General features: G+C 41.2%; 2 protein-coding genes across 2 annotated transcripts in view; both read right to left on the bottom strand.

Moving 5' to 3' along the window:
- The window catches only part of LOC116288957 (cubilin), a 31,073-nt gene extending 28,904 nt beyond the window's left edge, over positions 1-2,169 (bottom strand). Inside the window, exon 1 of the mRNA XM_089039374.1 lies at positions 1,097-2,169. Coding sequence (XP_088895500.1) covers positions 1,097-1,142 — 46 coding nt within the window. The 5' untranslated portion in view covers positions 1,143-2,169. The remainder of the gene's footprint in view (positions 1-1,096) is intronic.
- A 555-nt stretch (positions 2,170-2,724) lies between these two features.
- Positions 2,725-6,691, bottom strand: LOC148906039 (uncharacterized). Its single transcript, XM_089039197.1, has 3 exons — positions 6,425-6,691; positions 4,749-5,135; positions 2,725-3,322 (listed from the first exon to the last, which is right to left on the bottom strand). The coding sequence occupies exons 1-3, from the start codon at positions 6,480-6,482 to the stop codon at positions 2,748-2,750; spliced, it is 1,020 nt and encodes a 339-aa protein (XP_088895323.1). The 5' UTR covers positions 6,483-6,691; the 3' UTR covers positions 2,725-2,747.
- Between the last annotated feature and the right edge of the window lie 11,888 nt (positions 6,692-18,579).

Below are 18,579 nucleotides of genomic sequence, written 5' to 3'. Positions count from 1 at the left end.
ATTTGATACACTGGGAATGGAAATTGATTCATTGGAAATTACATTCAATGAACTGGGAATGGGATTTGATGAAATGGAAATGTGATTTGGAACAGAGAAAGAGGGGGATATATATATATATATATATATATAAAGAGAGAGAGAGAGAGAGAGAGAGAGAGAGAAAGAGAGAGAAAGAACGAGAAACAGATTTGCTAAGTTGAAAATGACACAACAAAAACAAATGGTTCTGATATTGACTAATCTTACTTAAAAAAGTCCCTTATTTTTCCTTAATATATCTGGTTTCCTGTTTATCCAAATATGTGCAGTTAATCAGAACTGATTTGGGATTTTTCCAACATCACCACTAGGGTTGGGATCTAGCCAAAATTTGTGCTGAAAATTGAGCTTGGGAGTATCCCTTTGGGACACTTTAATGAATAATAACATGCTTTTAAATTTCGAATTTTCTTTAAAAATTGTCCAAGCAGGTCTGGAAGGTACGTGCTACGATTCTTGGCACTAGAGCAAGAGTTTTATTAAATTCTGAAGCATATTTTCTTGCCAGATATCCGGACTCAAAGGGTTTGTACCGAAGAAATATGGATTCAAGTTTATCATCATTTTATCTTCCCACTGTAGATAAACTAGTGAAAGATTCCTGCTTCAAAACCAATAAATACTGCAATACAATGTTAAAGAAATACTGAACCTTCTCTACCCTAAATAAGCATATCTATTCCGTATATGAATTGTTTTAAAACTAAATAAAAGCTCTTATATTGTATAAAATAGGATTTTCTAGGGTTCTTTCGATATTAAAGTATTTCGTGATTTTATTTTCAGTGAGCTCACTGTCTGTGCAAACAAACAAAAGGCTTTCTAGCTGGAATACCGGATTGACTCGATCGAATATGATATAATCGAAGCAAGAAGAAACCATTGTTTCAATGGTAAGGTTAAGGTTAGTGTAAGCTATACTTAGTTGACCTCGTAAAAGACACAAAAGCAAGACATATCACCTTTGTATAGTTCGTTAATGATAGCTCACAGATCGCTTATATTATAAGTTGTACATTAAAGAAAGCCCTAAATAGTTCACATGAAAACTTACCGATGGCCAAGAATATCCCAAAGGAATGCCGCTTCCTTAGCGACATATTTTTCTTCTTCAGCGATCGACTACTAGTTATACCGGCAATTTTTTCTTGAGCGTTGTGCTATGTCTAATGCATGGATGCTGTAGAACCGATTTTATTTTCAGTGAGCTCACTGTCTGTGCAAACAAACAAAAGGCTTTCTAGCTAGAATACCGGATTATTGACTCGATCGAATATGATATAATCGAAGCAAGAAGAAACCATTGTTGCAATTGTAAGGTTAGTGTAAGCTATAATTAGTTGACCTCGTAAAAGAAACAAAAGCAATACACACCATTTTTGTATAGTTCGTTAATGATAGCTCATAGATCGCTTATATTATAAGTTGTACATTTAAGAAAGCCCTAAATAGTTCACATGAAAACTTACCGATGGCCAAGAATATCCCAAAGGAATGCCGCTTCCTTAGCGACATATTTTTCTTCTTCAGCGATCGACTACTAGTTATACCGGCAATTTTTTCTCGAGCGTTGTGCTATGTCTAATGCATGGATGCTGTAGAACCGATCGCATTTAATTTATACGCGAAAAATTCTCGAGTTACATATTTGTACGCGCTGTAAATACTGGAATTGGAATAATGAACTTGGAACGGAGCCGAACTTGAAATCCAAACTCCCGTTGTTAAAAAGAATCAAGAAATTCAGAATTAACGTTCTTAGTCAAATTCTAGAATACTAAAGTAATATTTTTTCTGAAAATTTTGGATAAAATTGGTCGCATTTTCCAAAATATTTCATACGGTGCAGTCATTTCTAATTTAGAAAAATCCACTTCCTAATATTTAGACAACGATGACTCACCTTGCAGATTGTTTTATTTAGTAAAACTTATGAGTCTTTATTGTTATTCAAGCTCTTTTAAATCTTTTGGCAACTAATACTTATCTTTAAGTTTTCACTTAGGACTGATAATAATATTTTTCTACTGAGGAATAATTATTACTGAAAACTGCAATATAAACACCGTCCAGAAGATTGTTTTTCTGAAGATAATGGCTTACACGCTAGATTAAGTTACAAGCCGATCCGAACAGAACAATGTAAACTTTTAATTAACTTTCGGCAAGTCATCAGTGTCTTAAATTCATTTTTTGATGAAGTTGGTGAAGCTTGAAGCCTCTGCATTGTTACTTATAGCCTGTGCATGCGTTCGGAGCTTTCGAAGAATTTTTTTTTCACGTGTGAAAACCGTAAAAACTTTACTAAAAGTGTTTTGTCTATTTTGAAGGTTGTCATGTCTGATGTCCCTCAAAAGAGCACGATTGGCTCACTAACTGAATATTTATTAGAGATTGTAATTGACCTTTTTAGCTCTGGGTGTGATGTTTTTCATTCTAGACCACGTGTCATTCACTTGAGATTAAGATTCTTTGTTTGAGTTGTATGTATATTCATGTGTCTTCTCGTGCACAACCGCTAAACAAAGAAACGATGCTCTAGCGAATGACCTGTGGTCTGAAATGGGAAAACATTACATCCAAGGTGAAGAGGAGTATTCCCGATAAGGTTGCGATACTCTAGCGAATACTCTAGCAAATGACACGTGGTCTGAAATGGGAAAACATCACATCCAAGCTAAAGAGGATTATTCCCTTTAATGTTGCTATTGTTCAAAGCTGTTGTTGCTACTCGAAGTACTACTTCTAGATGATGATGAATCTTGGACGAAAATCATTTTGGTTGCAGTTAAAATTGACCCGGAATGGCTTCCTCTTTGGTCCGTCGCAGCGGCGTCGCTCGGCGCTTTCAGTCCGTCTAACATATCAGGATTTTCATTGTCTATATCAGTTAAATCAGAAATAGCCAAATTATGTTCACCCATGCTTAATCGATTCATTCGACTTTCACCGTTGTCATGGAGATGAACGTCTGTTTTGTCCACTTCTCCTCTCACGTGACTGGTTTGCTTGTTCAATAGAGATCTTGACGGGGATTGCTTCTTGTTTGTCTGGCTCGTCTCCGAGTCATCTGCCACGCCCAGCACGAATGCGGGAAGTTGTTCTAGTGCGCAGGCTCGATTGTTGTCCATTTCAGCGTCGTCACGTATTGGATTTAATCCTGCTTCGTCGTCATGGTCACGGTGTTTTCGCTTGACAATTGCAATGGTGATAGAAATGCAAAAGATGGTTCCGATGATGGCGGCTGAGGCAAGAAGAATAATGGTGGATGCAGATGAATCTGGTAGAAAATTAAATATTATATTAATGCTCAAAAATGCTTTAATTTTATATTTTATTCTTATCCCCGACAGTTACATAAGGAAAGACTAGTTACACAAGTAACGGCAGCAGCAAAATTTACTCCGCCGCTATTATTCAAGGATTCCGTAACGTGACAGTCGCATTGAAAAATGAAGGAGAAGGATTCGTTCCATTTGTGCCATGACATTTTTTATTGTCATCTCTTTCTGTTATGAGATTGACAATTAATAACAGCACTGCATGATTTATTTAATCCATCCTAAAAATACATCAAGAACGATGCTCGTTCCTGTTATGGAAAGAATAGGCCTTTTGCAACAAACAGTCATGTACTGATGATATATGACTTTGATAACGAATCAATTCAGCTCAAGGTCCCTTGGGGAAGGCTCTGCTGGATGGCAAACAAACTTTAAATTGCTTCGTATCTTGAAATCGAAAATATCTTTTTTGAAAAGTATTTTTGAAAAGGTGTTGGATGCGACATTAGTAATCCAGCAAAAATATTTTAAATGAAGGAAGTCCAAATTTTTTGCCATGCAGTAATAATCACGTGTTAAGGTATTGCAAAAGGCCTATTGTTCGGCTATGAGTGATGAGTCAGGGGCATGCAGGACGAAATTGTTATGTTTATTGATGCAAACGAATAAAAACTTTATGCTTAATGTAAATGTGCCCAAGGTGCTGTTACACTTCAAAATTCCAGATGAACTTGCGTGCAAGTTAGGACAAATTGCATGATGTAAAAAACTAGTCCTTGTGAAACTTCTTGGCAAGAAAGTTATGAAAAAGTGGAACTGATCTCTCTACTCAGGTAGAGACTACTCAAGTTTCAGGTAGTTTTACCGTGTATCGTCCTTAAAATTACCATCATTTGATTCATCTTTTGCCATTGTTAAGGATAAGTAGTTATTATTAAAGTAGAATAAAATAGAAGAGGATGAAATAGAGGAAGTAGAAGAGAAAGAAGAAGAAGAGAAGCAGCAGAAGAAAAAGACGATGATAATAATGCTGACTGAAGAATGAGAACATGAACACAAGGCAAGAATAGATGGTGGAACCAGTCGAAAAAGAACAAGTAGAACAAGAACAAGACGGACGGGAAGAACAAGAAAAAGAGGAACAAAAAATAAGAAAAGAGGAAGAACTGAAAGAACAAGAGCAAGAACAACAAGAACGAGAACGAGGTGTAAAGAGGAGAGCGAGAGATACCTCAACAACACCGAGAAAACAATTCAACTCATGATCATAAAAGACCGAGAAGTAACGACAACAGCATACAAAAGAAAGCTGAAAGAACAAGAAGAAAACAAAGAAAGAGACAGAATAGTTAGAGACTTGGAAGTCGAAAAAAACATTTCCTTCATGATAAAAACCCATTAAGACTTTGTACAAAATTTTACCTTTAGTTGCAGAATAACGAGCTTCAAACTTTGTCGATCTGTACCCACTTGTCACATATCTTATCCACACTTGGTTGCCACTACTAGAGATTTCCTCTGGTCTTATTGAGCCACAAAATATTCCTATAGTCCTATTCTTGTGTTCCATGCCATCCCGCACCTCGACAAAATTCGTACGGGATTCCCGATTCGAGCATTCAGCATCGAGTCCTACTTCAAACGTGTCGAACTGTAGAGCAACTACATAGCCTGGAGCGACGTTTATCAACCAGTTACATTGGGTTGCTTTCTGGAAGTAGTTTGGGAAATGAGGGCTTGAGAAACGACCCTTGATTGAGGTGAGGGTTTCGTATTCATCTGGGGAACATGGCTGCACAATTTGAAGACCTGAGAATTAGAAAAGAAAAAAATGCTGATTGAGCAAGTCTGAGATATATGTATCCGTTACAAAACAGATGCAGAGGAAAGGAAACAGCAGTCTCGCGCTGTCTGAACACTCTTTGGGTGTTTCACTTTTTATTAAATCAATAAGCGAGAAAAATGTTTTGCAAGATGTTTTGATTTGAAGGATTTAAAATGAAATTGAAGTGACTATGTCAAAAAATCAGTTTGTTTAAAGACTTAATTTTTCATGACGCTCTCCTTTGTTCTCTTTTTTGTTTTGTTTTGTTTTGTTTGTTTTTTTCCTTTTCCTTTTCCTTCTCCTTCTCCTTCTCCTTCTCCTTCTCCTTCTTCTACTAGTACTAAAGTCTTTAATGACAACAAACACAGCGTTAAAGCTCGAGGTCCATTTCCTCAGTATTGTCTGCAAAAGTTTGCGATGATAAAAGCCAACCATAGAAAAGCGATGACAAAATGGGTCACCCTATCCGCTGGGAAAAGACTCTCTGACCTCATCGTGGTTTTCAGAGTAGCTAAGTAGCAATGAATACCCGTGGATACATATACCTTAGTAAATTGGATAGTCCATCATCTAGGATAATTACCTGCTAGTGTTTTCAGTTCTAATTAACAATATTTTCATACTGAGTGCTAATGTTTTTTTTCATGTTAGTCACCTTGAAACTCAAATAAAAGAAAAATCTAGTTGTTCCTGTTCGGAAAACCTCAGTTTAACTCGTGATATCTGTTACTAAACCACAAGCGTATGGCACAGATAAGTCGTGTCATCTTTGACTTTGAGGAACCCGTGAAAGGTTTCTTTGTGTTTATAGTGTTTTATCTAGCTGTCATTGAGGAGTTCTGCAAACAATATATTATTCACAATTGCCCTATACTTATACAACAAGTAAAGATGTACTTTAAGATTGTATAGGCTACGAACGATGAAGGAGCTGAGTGTATTGGGGTCATGTGAAATCACAGTTAAATGAACACTGCTTGTGTTTATGGATCTACTTCTAGCTTTGTTCTAATGGAGTCTTGGATTTGGAAATATGCCTTTCTAGCTAATCTACTTAGTAAGCGGATCAAAAACTATACACTGTTCCTAATAACCAACTCAAAAACGCAGCCAAATCCTTTCTAAATTCAACAGTGATAGAATCGAATCTAAATCACAGAAAGTCTATACTGTCAAATAACATTAAACAAGGCATTGCTTGCGAATGTTAATGCTTTTGAGTACAAAAAGGAAAGCGTTATTCAGAGAGTTATTTAGTAATCTTTGTACTTACTTATAGCAGATAAGACGAGGATTATGAAGTTGACAGCAAGTCGTGAAGAAGAATCCATAAAGACACTAAAAGAGAGGCTAAAATGTTCTTCATTCTACCATCTCGATCGGTCGCCTTTCCCGTACGTCAGGTCTAAGTTTGCTTCCCTTTGGATGGCCACTTTCCTGGGACTGTAACATGATATCGATGCATGACTGACGGGTTACAAAAATAGCTTTCTCGTCTTTGTACACAAATTAGTGTCTCTTGGTAAAGACCACCTCGGTGCTACAAAAAAACTCCAACAAAATTTGAAATTGTAATTAGAAAGAGTTGAAAGAGTAAAGCCTCTAAGTAATCTGCGCTGTCAAATGGGAAAAAAGGGAATGACATATGTCTTAGGATTTGCTTGCCAAGGAAGGTCAAAATGGGATGTAGACTGTTGCTTCAACATCCTCCAATTTTTTTATTATCATTATTATTTTTTGCAACCAATATTTTTTAGAGGCATTTTACTATGGAACGTTCGGTCAATGGTTTTGCAGAGTTTAAATAACATAAGTTAGGATCGTTTCATCAAATCAACTTTCGATTTGTTTATTTGTTTGTTTTTTTGAATAACGGAAGCAGTTTGTTTGATTTACGAATTACGAAACACTACATTCATCATCTATTGTTTAACCCAATTAAACCAAACTACCCGCAACGACAAAAAGCTTAAAGATCAACCCATCTTGGAAAACTAAACAAGATCTAAATAGCTTGGCAAAGACAGATGATGACTCTCTGTATTTTTAGGAACGGGCTTGACCCTTATTCGGCTTTGGTTTAAAAGTCTGTTGATCTGGGGATTTATCTCTAGTCTGCTAGGAGACTGCTTGAAGTTTTGTCTCTAAACTTGTCATTCTTATCAGCCCAATAAAGGAAGCAGGACAATGGAGAATGACTCTATGTTCATCAGTGTTTAGCTACTTCCTCAATCATTCACCGTTTGCTTGAGGAAACTAAATATAAACAGAAAAAATTTGTAATGCTTTGAAAAGCTCGTTGTCTCAAATAAAATGAAACTAAAGATAAAAGAAATATAACTGGAATTAAAGTGTTTCAAAGGAATTGTTTGGACAAGAAAAAAGCCTCGCTCGATAGCGAGACATAAAACAAGCTTTTAAGTAAGCTTTGAATTCATCACTGGATAGAGTTGTGATAAAAAGGTAAATATACACCGTGAAAAGATGAAAAAACTTACTGACGTTTCGGACGCTAGTCCTTCGTCGGAGTAAAAGAGAAAGAGGTGGTAGAAAGGAGTGTTTAGATAGAGTTGTTAGTCGAATGACAATGTTTTTTGAAGTATCTGTGGTAGTTTGATTAGGAAAGGAGCATATTATTCGAGTTCCGGGCTTCTCCTTAATGACCTGGATGAGATTGATGAACTAAACATTCATGGGGCAAGTCTATAAGATTTGATTGCATCCGCAGAAACTCATCTCTCTAGTCGAGAGTGTATTTTGGGTTAATAAGTGTGTTAGATGACTAGCAACACCCTTAACATTCTAGAAATATGTATATAAACAAACAAACAAACAAATAAACAAATAAGCGAACGAAATACGAAGGAATGCCAGAATAAACGAACACGTCTTGGACACCGATAATAATCAAATCTTTCTACATCATGCAACAGACGTCTTTACCTTGGGCGTAATATTTTCCCGTTTCAGACCACGTGTCATTCTCTAGAGAATAAGATTCTACTTTTGAGTTGTATCCATATTCATGTGCAGCTGTTAAACAAAACAATAATACTCTAGGGAATGACAATTCAACTCAAATGGAAATACGTTTAACAAGGTAAAATTGTCTATTATTAGTAAGTAGATGACTTCATAGTAGGGAGAAGGGTTTTTCCTCCCTCCACAAAAATCAACTCCTAAAAAAGCCACTCTGTGGAATCCAATGTTAATAGCAATATTTATTAATATTTATTCATAGCCGTCATCTTGGATGACTAGTAACAAACAAATCGATCTTGGTGTTTGTTGTACTATATCTACCAATATGACGGCCATTTATTTTATTCTTTTATTCTACGCAACAAGAAAGGTCCACCTTGTGCGGTTTTACGGGGTTAAAGGATTCAGACAGTAGTATAGGGAATGGGGGTTCCAGCGCAATCTCGACACGGGCAAGACCCGTGTCAAAAATCCACCTACGGACAATCCCCACTCCAAGTGTGGTTGGGGGCAACAGCGCAAATATGTTAGTCTATATATGGAGTGCGAAGAATGTAAGAGAACTTTTAAGAAAGAAGCGGATTTGAAAAAGCATTTGAAAATGAAGACGAAGTGTATGAGCAGTTATGATTGTGGATGTGGTAAGAAGTTTGAGACTAAGGTTAAATTGTTTTGGCATTGTCAGGACTGTGAGTACGACTACGACGACTTAAAAAGTGCTTGGTATTAGGTATAAAATATTTCCTATTATATACATGGAATCCCAAAGCAACTTCAGCACGGTGCCAATACCCGGTAACGGTGAGATTGACGTTAGACAGTTTTGGCGTCAGTCAGAAAGGAAGGTTAAAAGGACTCTCCGAAAAGGTATAGAAGAATTAGGAGCCCTGAAAGCGAGCATAATGGTAGAAGTAAGTTTATCAAAAGACGAGGTAATGACGACAGCAATGTTGCGATCAAAGTCGTTAGTGATATTAGAATCCACGAATCTGGATAGGTCACTCAGTGAAGCCTTAGAAGCGATAATGGAGTCGCTGTCTAACTACACGAAAGAAGGATCGGGTTGGACAGTAGAGGAGGTTGAAGGAATAGAGATAAGTATAGCCAGGTACGTACCCATAAGAGGGGGGAGTTACGTACCGCTACCAACGTGGGTAGAAAGGAAGAAGGCTATTGTAAACGTGAAGAATGAAGACAATAGATGCTTTATGTGGGCAATCAGGTCTGCACTGTATCCAGCAGAGAAGGATCCCTGTAGGACAAGTAAGTATCCCACAGATGATTTAGAGTGGGATGGTGTGGAATTTCCCATGCAGTTGATAGACATCCCCATATTTGAGGAAATAAACGATCTAGCAATTAACGTTTACGGAGTCAGAGAGCAGACGATAGTACCGTTAGTTCTGTCAAAAAGTAAAGGAGAGCGCGTACATTTATTCTACCACGGCGGACACTACTCATGGGTTAAACACATTAGCAGACTATTCTACAGACATACTAAGCACAAAGGCAAAAAGTACTTCTGCGACTGCTGCTTGCTGTCATTTACGTCCTTAAATACCCTAAAGAAACACGATGAGATCTGCCGCGGAGTCGAAGAAGTGGCACAACGGATCCAGATGCCCACCAACAAAGAGCTTTCATACGCAGACCATCAAAAGCAGATGCAAGTGCCTTACGTGATATATGCAGACTTCGAAGCGTTGATAACTAAGGAAGAGCAGAAACGTGGCGCCACGAATAAGGTAGGATTACACGAGATCTGCTCCTTTGGTTACATAGTAGTCAGATCAGACGGTAAAGCAAACCCTCCTGTGATTTACCGAGGTAAGAACGCAGCTAATGAGTTTCTAGAAGCATTGCGAGAAGAGGAGGGGGAGATTAGAGAACAATTAAGACGTCCAAAGAAGATGGAATTTACCAAAGAGAACCAGGAGGCTTTTAACAAGGCAAAAAAATGCCACATTTGCCAACATACGCTTCTTCAGTTTGGAAGACGAGCCAAGAAAGCGTGGGATGAAGATGGAAAGTATCTAGGAGAAGCTCATTTTAAATGCGGGAAGTATGCTAAGAAAGGTGAGAAGCCGGGAAAGCCCTCCACGCACTGCATTCACTGCCACAAAGCATTTGTTGAGGATTTCTATGTGGATAAGGTTAGGGATCACTGCCACATCACGGGTAAATACAGAGGAGCGGCTCATTGGAAATGCAATATAAACTTCAAAGTAGATCCAGAAATGGAAATACCCGTATTCTTTCACAATTTAAGGGGTTACGACTCCCATTTGCTACTACAAGGAACAGACGGCTCCGAAGTAAAGTGCATACCCAACAACAAAGAAAGGTACATGTCCGTAACTGTGGGCAAGCTGAAGTTCTTAGACTCGCAGCAGTTCATGGCGGACTCCTTAGCAAACTTGGTTAAATACAACACGGAGTTCCCCATTTCCAGCCAATACGGCGCGGAAAGGAAAGGAGTGTACCCATACGAATACATGGACTCCTGGGATCGATTCAAAGAACCCCTACCACCCAAAGATCGCTTCTACAGCACCCTAAACGAGTCCGGTATAAAGGATGAGGAGTACCAGCATGCGTTAGACGTGTGGGAAAAGTACTCCTGTGAGAACATGGGTGACTACCACGACATCTACCTAAGGTCTGACGTAGTGCTGCTTGCAGACGTTTTCCAAAGCTTCAGAAAGATGGCTATGGAATATTACGGATTGGATCCCGCTAATTTCTACACGGCTCCTGGGCTCAGCTGGAGTGCTTTGTTAAAGAAGACAAATGCGCAGTTGGATCTCCTAACGGAGTACGACATGTATCGGTTTATGGAAGACGGTATTCGTGGCGGCGTATGCGGGCCCAGCCGACGTTACGCCCGCGCAAACAACCCCTTAGTAGAGCACGACCCAGAGAAACCAACCACATACATTTACTACCTGGATGCGAATAACCTTTATGGTTGGGCAATGTCACAGTACCTACCTGTGAGAGACTTCGAATGGGATCCAGTGAAGCCGATAGACTTCTACATGCAGGTAGGAAAGGAGGAAGACAAGGGTTACGTCTTAGAAGTGGATCTGGAGTACCCAGAGCGCCTGCACGACGAACACAATGAGTTCCCCTTAGCACCAGAAGCGATAGAGATACCATTTAAGCAGCTAAGTCCGCTGCAAAAGCAAATGTGCCCTGGTTACAAACCGTACAGGAAACTAACTATGAACCTGATGGATAAGAAGAAGTATGTGGTACATTACCGCAACCTGCAGTTCTACGTGCGACACGGAATGCGCGTAGAGAAGATCCACAGAGTCCTAAAATTCACGCAGGAACCCTGGATGCGCCCCTACATTGACTTTAACACGCAAAAGCGTACCGCAGCGAAAAATGACTTCGAGAAAAACCTCTTCAAACTGATGAACAACAGCGTGTTCGGAAAGACAATGGAGAACATCCGCAAGCGCGTAAGCGTAAAAATAGTCAGCACCAAAGAGGAAGCAGAAGCATACGTGTCACAGCCAGGCTTCGTTAGATACGTAGAAATGCTGAACTTCTACGTGATTCACATGAAAAAGGCAAACCTCTTACTAAACAAGCCCGTTTACACAGGCTTTACGGTGCTGGATCTATCGAAGCTGCTTATGTACGAGTTCTACTACGATAAGCTTAAGCCAAAGTACGGAGACCGCTGTCGCCTTCTGTACACAGACACCGACTCCCTAATTCTAGAAGTGCAAACGGAAGACGTTTACAAAGACTGCCTCCCCGACATAGACGAGTACGACACCAGCGGTTACCCGAAGGAGCACTTCCTTTACTCTGCGAAGAATAAGAAGGTAATTGGGAAGATGAAAGACGAAATGTTAGGAAAACCCATCGTGGAATACGTGGGTCTGAAACCAAAGATGTACAGCGTGCTAAAGTTAGACGGCGTAGAAAAGAAAGCTAAAGGCGTAAAAAAGTATGTGGTTAAGAAGGACATTACACACGAGTCCTACCTCAACGTATTACGAACACGCAAGGAACGACGGCATAAGATGAACAGCCTGCGCAGCTATGGTCATCAGATACATAACGTCACGCAGGAGAAGGTGTCGCTGTCTGCATTTGACGGTAAGCGATGGATGTGTGATGACGGAGTGCATACGATAGCATTCGGACATCACACGATAAGCAGTTCTTCTTTGACGAACCCACGCGTGGGACCATCATGAAGATAATACAAGATGGGCTGGCCCTTCTTAGCTATCGCACTTCGGATCTGATAAGTTTCCAAAGACCAATTAGGATCCGTAGCTCTTTTGGATCCTCCTTCTAATTCACCCGACTCATAGAGATATCGAACCGTGACATCGCCTAATCTTTTTTCCTGGGGGAAGACCGCCCTCGAACTTCTGACGTAGGACTTGTGTTCCACGTGTTTCTTTTTTATGGCATCTCTGGGTTTCATTCCCGTAGCCCTGGCCGCCTCGTTGTTCAAAGCCGCGACGACCTGGGGGAGCCTCTGAGTCCATTCCCTGTTGCGTTTGGATGGATCTTCCAGCTCTTTCCAATACTGGTACCCAAAGAGACGCTCGGCCAAGGTCTTATTGAATCTTTCGACGATGCTTTGACCCCTGTGGTACTCTGCTTTAGCTCTTCTAATCTTGGTGTCGTGGTCTTTCAGGGTCTTGGTAACCACGCCCATGAACTCTGTCCCCGCATCCACTTGCAGCAGCTTAGGCCATTTCAAGACGCGCTTATAAATCCTACCTAGGGCTTCTGCGACTTCCCCAGAATCCTTACTGGTTATAGGTTCGGCGTCCTTATATCTGCTTGCGATATCCACTACGGTCAAAGCGTACCTATAGGTCTTTCTTCGCACCTTATCGTGCGGTAAGAAAAGCAAATCCGCCTGATGAACTTCATTGGGGGCATTTACGGTAAAGCTGGGTCTGGGAATGTACTTAGGCACGGGAAGATAAACCTGCCAGAGGGTTTGTTTTTTCAACCAGTTCTTAGCTGTTTCGTCTGATACCCTGGCCGCGGTCGCGAGTTTCTTGATGGCCGACGCTCCTCTCCAATAGCCTTCCGGCCCATAGTAAATCCTTTTGAGTTTGTCCTCTACGCGACCCATTATATGAATTCCAAAACAAGATTGATCTTACGTCCGTTAAAATCCACCGTCTTTCCGTCCACTTTAATGGTGATGTTTATGCTTTCTACCAAATTAGACAAGTCATAGCTCAAAGAAATGGGAGTGTATTCTACTGGGTCAAATGGATTACCTTGGGGCAGAAACTTGGACATAAGAGAAGACTTTTCTCCATTGTTGTAACTATGGACCAAGTCGCAATAGACTTCGTAAGAGGATGCGACTTTCCATTTCACATCATATGTACTGCCGCTATTTATCGTGGTACTAGTAAGGCCCAGGAGTTCTACCAATGAACTGCCCTTTAGATTGGCGCTTCCACTATTTTTCTTGAGTTTCATTTCATGGGGTAATCCTGTGGTAAGAGTGTATCCATGCTTCGCTAGCTCCTTAGCCAGTGTTATTGGGGTGTAATGGGAATCTGGTATTTTTGGTTTGGTGCCGGAAGTTCCGATGACAAAGCCATTAATTAAATTATGCCAAGAATTGTACAAAGAGCAACTAACCAACCGAGCCCTTTCCGCGCGGATGGGAGGATTCAGATAAGTAGTAAAGTTATTCTTGTCGCTTTCCAAAAAGACGATCATTATATTAGATACGCCAAGGCCACGCCTCCTGCCAGCCCTGCGACTCCTACAAAGACCAATTCATTGTCTTTTTGTTTCTTAGAAGGCTGGTAGTAATTCTTGAACTGAGGCTTTTTTAACGCCACTGTGGGATGCGCTTGCGCATAAAGTTTGAAGGCGTAGTCTGTGTTTTCGAAGTTCTTATCCGCCTGCATCTTGTCTTGGTAATTCTTATCCAACCAATCCCTGTAGGCTTGTCTTTTTTTATTCCAAGCCGCCACGTCCCGCTGATATTTCTCCAGCGCTAAGTCGTGTCTCTTTCTTTCGGCGGCACCGCTTTTGTCGCCTCTAACTAATCTATCTAAATATTGACCACCATAATTAGCCCCTGTAAATGCTAAAGCTGCAATGACTCCACCTGCGACTAAGCTAACCATTATACATTAGGTAGGTACTTTTCCTTCCGTAGGTAATCCTTTACCATGATAGCCCCGCCAACGGCAGCGGTCATCTTAGCAAAGTTAGCGAAGCTCTTGCTTGGGTCTTCAGTAAAGTCTTCTTTGAGCACTTTCTTACCTACCCAACCAATACCCGCAACAATAGAAGTAATAATAGCTGCTTCTTCAACAGTTTTCAACAACGCGGTCGACATTATATTACAAAGCGAGAAGGAAAATCTAGGTCGCCACGGGTGATAAATCTACTCCATTTCAGGGATCTTACTCTTTTTCGTCTCTACAGGTGCGTGATACGTTGGTGGTTCTACCTTTTTCGTTGCCCGCCATTGTAAGTAAAGGCTGCCTGCTGCTATAGCGACTCCTAACGCGCCAATGACGTACCCAGGATTAATGAAGGATTCCTCTTCCTCCACCTTTTCTTCTTTCTTTGCTTTGTTCTTCCTGTTCATCTCCGCGAGCTTCTTACCGGCAGCAACTCTGCCTGGAGATTTAGCCTTGGTGATTCGTTGCTCCTCTACTTGAGGGGTTTCCTCCGCCTTCGATTCAGCTTCACTCATTTATATCTAAGGACTTGAAGGAATTGATAAGTACTTAACTAGGTACTTGAGGCGACCTGGGTAATTCCCGCGAATGACTTGACTAAGTACTTGATAAGTCACTTGCAGGTACTTGACTAGGTACCTCAGCAAGTGCCGCCTGGAAGACCTTTTCGACTTCTCTGTCCTTCTTGAAGTCCTTCCAAGAGGCACCAAAGGTGCCCGCAAGTTCCTTCAAGTCGACATGCTGAGCTACGTGCAAAGCCGCAGAGGCGACTGCCATTAACTTACCGCACTTCAAAGACAACCACCCACAGGTTATCTTAAGTTCTTGGGATATGACATAGTCATCTCTTATGTCCTTCTGTAGTTGCTCCACGTCGTCTATGGGCAGTGCAAGTCCAAGCAATTTAGTGGCAAGTCGGATAGCGGAGTCTGCTACGGCGTCTGTGGTCTTGCTTGCAAGGGCAGCCTCGTACCTCTTATGGAACTTTTTGATTTCCTCTTCTGACAACTTATTAACCTGCTCATGGGTAAGTTCCTTGCCTATCATTTCTTTGCACTTCCCAGAAGACACAAGGATGTTAAGTTGTTCCTTGAGGTTACTTTCATCTAACTGTGTGGGGACTTCATCTATGAGCTGCTCAATGTCCATATATGTTAACGTCATACGGAAACCTCAAAGAGAAGATCATCTTGGAATGTTGATGCGTTTTTAAATGCCGCATGTATTCATGCAACTGTTCCTTGCTTATCTCACCGCCGTAGTCGCTTAAGATGGTTTCCAGGTCAGACTTACTGGGTGTATAAAATACTACGAGAGAGCCTATGTTTTCCCTAAAGGGCTTAGAGACGCTGGTAAGCTGCTGCGAGAGCAACCAAACGCTAATGTTGTCATGTCTGCCACTAAAGGCGAGCTTCACTAATTCGGAGGTGCGCCTTTTTACGTCGTCCCCACAGGCAATGTCATCCAATATGAGGAGCGTCTGTGTATCTTTAGGGAATTGCTTGTGCCAGAACTTCAAATGGCTGGATAACTCGTTAGGATCTAAGATATCTACGAAGAAGTCGTCATCTTTCACTCCTATGCCTTCCCAGGTGCGGTTATTCACGTAGGTGGGACAAAGCAGCACTATGTAGTCAAAGCGGTATCTAAAGGGTCCTAATAGCTGCTCCACGATGAACTGGGTCTTTCCGCAGCCGGTGGGTCCTACTATCAGAGCATTGCAGGGAATATGATTCGGATCCATTATATATACAATGGACCCAGTGGAAGTAGTAAGAAGGATTGCCGCTGACGCAAAAGATAAAAGAGACACCATAGAAATGCAAAGGGAAGAGATAGACCGGTTAAAAGAGCGTGTACAGGAATTGTACGATGAAATGTGTGGTCTGAAGCGTGCAGAACGGCTTGGCGCGCTTTTGACAATGGCGGGTTGGGCTAAGGAGTCCATTAAGGACTTCATTCGATATCCCCCATAGATATATGGACTGCATTACGTGCGAACTACCTGCTGACTGCATAATCCCTCCCAAAACACCGATACCCAAACCGTGTAAAAAATACACCTGCCGTCACTGTAATAAGGTATTCTCTGAAGAAGACTTCGTTGGACATTGGTGTCCCGCGGATACTAAAGCACGAAGGACTTTAGACGACGCTCGAGAAGAGTAAGAGGTCGCAAAGAAGATCTTACTAAGCCCCAGCAAGAGGAATTAGCATAGGTCTTTCTTTTTTATTGTTATTTTGTTAAATGCTGCAAAGAGGTCTCAAGTAAGGACCTATTTTTTATTGTTATTTTGTTAAATCATCGTATCGAAGAATGGTTAACATGATTATCTTTTTGCTGGTTTCAACGATGAGAAAGAATGATACCTCATCTTTTAATGGGGGCTTAACAAAATAACAAGAAATAATAGACCCTATCCTAAAACCCCTTACAGGGTTTAACAATTTAACAATAAAAAATAAGGTATATATAATGAAGTGCGTGCAATGTGATAGAGCTTTTAGTAGCAAGCAGCGACTGCAATACCATCTTTCCAAGAAAGTCTGTCAGAAGACCATCAGCACTGTTTGCGGTGACTGCGGTAAGGAACTGTCCACAGTACAGGCCCTACGATATCACCGCGAGCATAGAGTCTGCCTTAAAGGTCATTGCCGCCGATGCGATGAACCCCTCTTCGAAGAAAACTGGCATAAATACCGCTGCCGGCGTTACCACCTCGAAGAAGTTGTCTGCGAGACCCACGGCGATTTAGCAGAGCGATGTTGCCCCCTTGAAACCAGCCGGGCTTTAGTGCTGCGTAAAAAAGAAATAGACCAAGATTTCGTATGCTTTGACGACTACGAAGGAGTAAGATGGGAGAATAGGGAACACTGGGACGGCATCTGCGATAAATGTGGTTGTCAACGTAGCGAACAACATATTTGGTGTTGCCTGTACGAAGGTCCCAAGCCTTTAGACCATTACCTTGCAATACGAAAAGAATGGTCTAATATATGATGTTACCTTACGTCGCAGCGTTCGCAGGAGGAGCCTTGATTACGATATCGATTGATTTCATGTCGGAAAAAATGAGGTCCGACGTAGCAGACCAATACCTAGAAGCCCATATGACTAATCACACAATGGATTAGCCTCCGCCTTTCTTTCAACGTCGAACTTCCATCGACCGTTGACTTTACCATAGCTACGTATGTGAGTGTACTCTTCGCCTTGCAGTACGTACCGTACGCAGTCAGGAGCCCACAAACTGTACTCTTGGCTGCCGTCTAAGAGGACCAACCTTAAACGGTTAATGTCCTCGAAGACGACGTAATTTTTTATTTCGTATGAAATGCCTTGTATTAATTCGCGCCAGTGAGTTTGTTCAACTATCATTATATTTATGAAATATCTTTCGGTGCGTTTGTAGCGTCTCCTGTGACTTGAAAGCCTTAACGCAGCCAGGACAAGGTATGCGAATGCCGTCGACGTAACGGTCGATTTCCCTGCAGATCAGATCGTAATCGTTGCTTACCATCGTTAAGTATCCATTCATTTCATATTGCGTCAATACCGCTTTTTGTTTGTCGGACAATACGCCGTTACCCTTTGGCGTCTTCAGTTCCAGACAGAACCCATTGTATTTCTTATGGGAGTTAAGAATTAGGATGTCGGGTTGACCTGCCTGGTAGCCCTTTTGCCAGCACTTTATCCTTTTACTGGTGGTATCTTGCAATTCCCCGAGTCCAGGTGCTAATAACAGCGTAGGGTGAAACCGGCGTATGTAATCGATGACCTTCTTATGTAAGTCAAACTCATTCTCGATCTTGAAGACCAACTTATTTGGACCATCCAACGAGTACTTTCCTGTCTTCCTTAACGTTGGTAGGACATCCTCGAAGACCCAATCTTGAAATGCCTCTGCTGTCGGTAGCTTGGAGCTAAATATTAACTGATACAAACCAGATTCCGTCACGTACAGGGATTGTGGGTGTGAACCAGAAGGGAGGCGATTCACCTCTATTCTAAATTCGCTAAGCCTCTTCTTATGCTTATCCCGCACGTGGACTTTAATAGCATCTTTGGTGTCTGCGTAACCTAATGCCTTTGCTACCTCTTTCGCCTTAAAGTACAGCTTGTCGCTTTGCACTAGGCATTGCAGTTTAGTTTCGTTGTTTTCGAATACGCGGAGCATATTATACGTAAGGGATATTTTTATCCTCAGTCATCCTAGTACGCGACGCTTTTTAGCTGATT

The sequence above is a fragment of the Actinia tenebrosa genome, unplaced genomic scaffold (assembly GCF_029948245.1).
Source record: "Actinia tenebrosa isolate PJP-AT-01 unplaced genomic scaffold, QUT_ActTen_1.0 PGA_scaffold6__47_contigs__length_16458017, whole genome shotgun sequence".
In the NCBI taxonomy this organism is placed as follows: domain Eukaryota; kingdom Metazoa; phylum Cnidaria; class Anthozoa; order Actiniaria; family Actiniidae; genus Actinia; species Actinia tenebrosa.
Note: the sequence above shows the minus strand (reverse complement) of the source record. Positions and strands in the feature narration are given on the sequence as shown.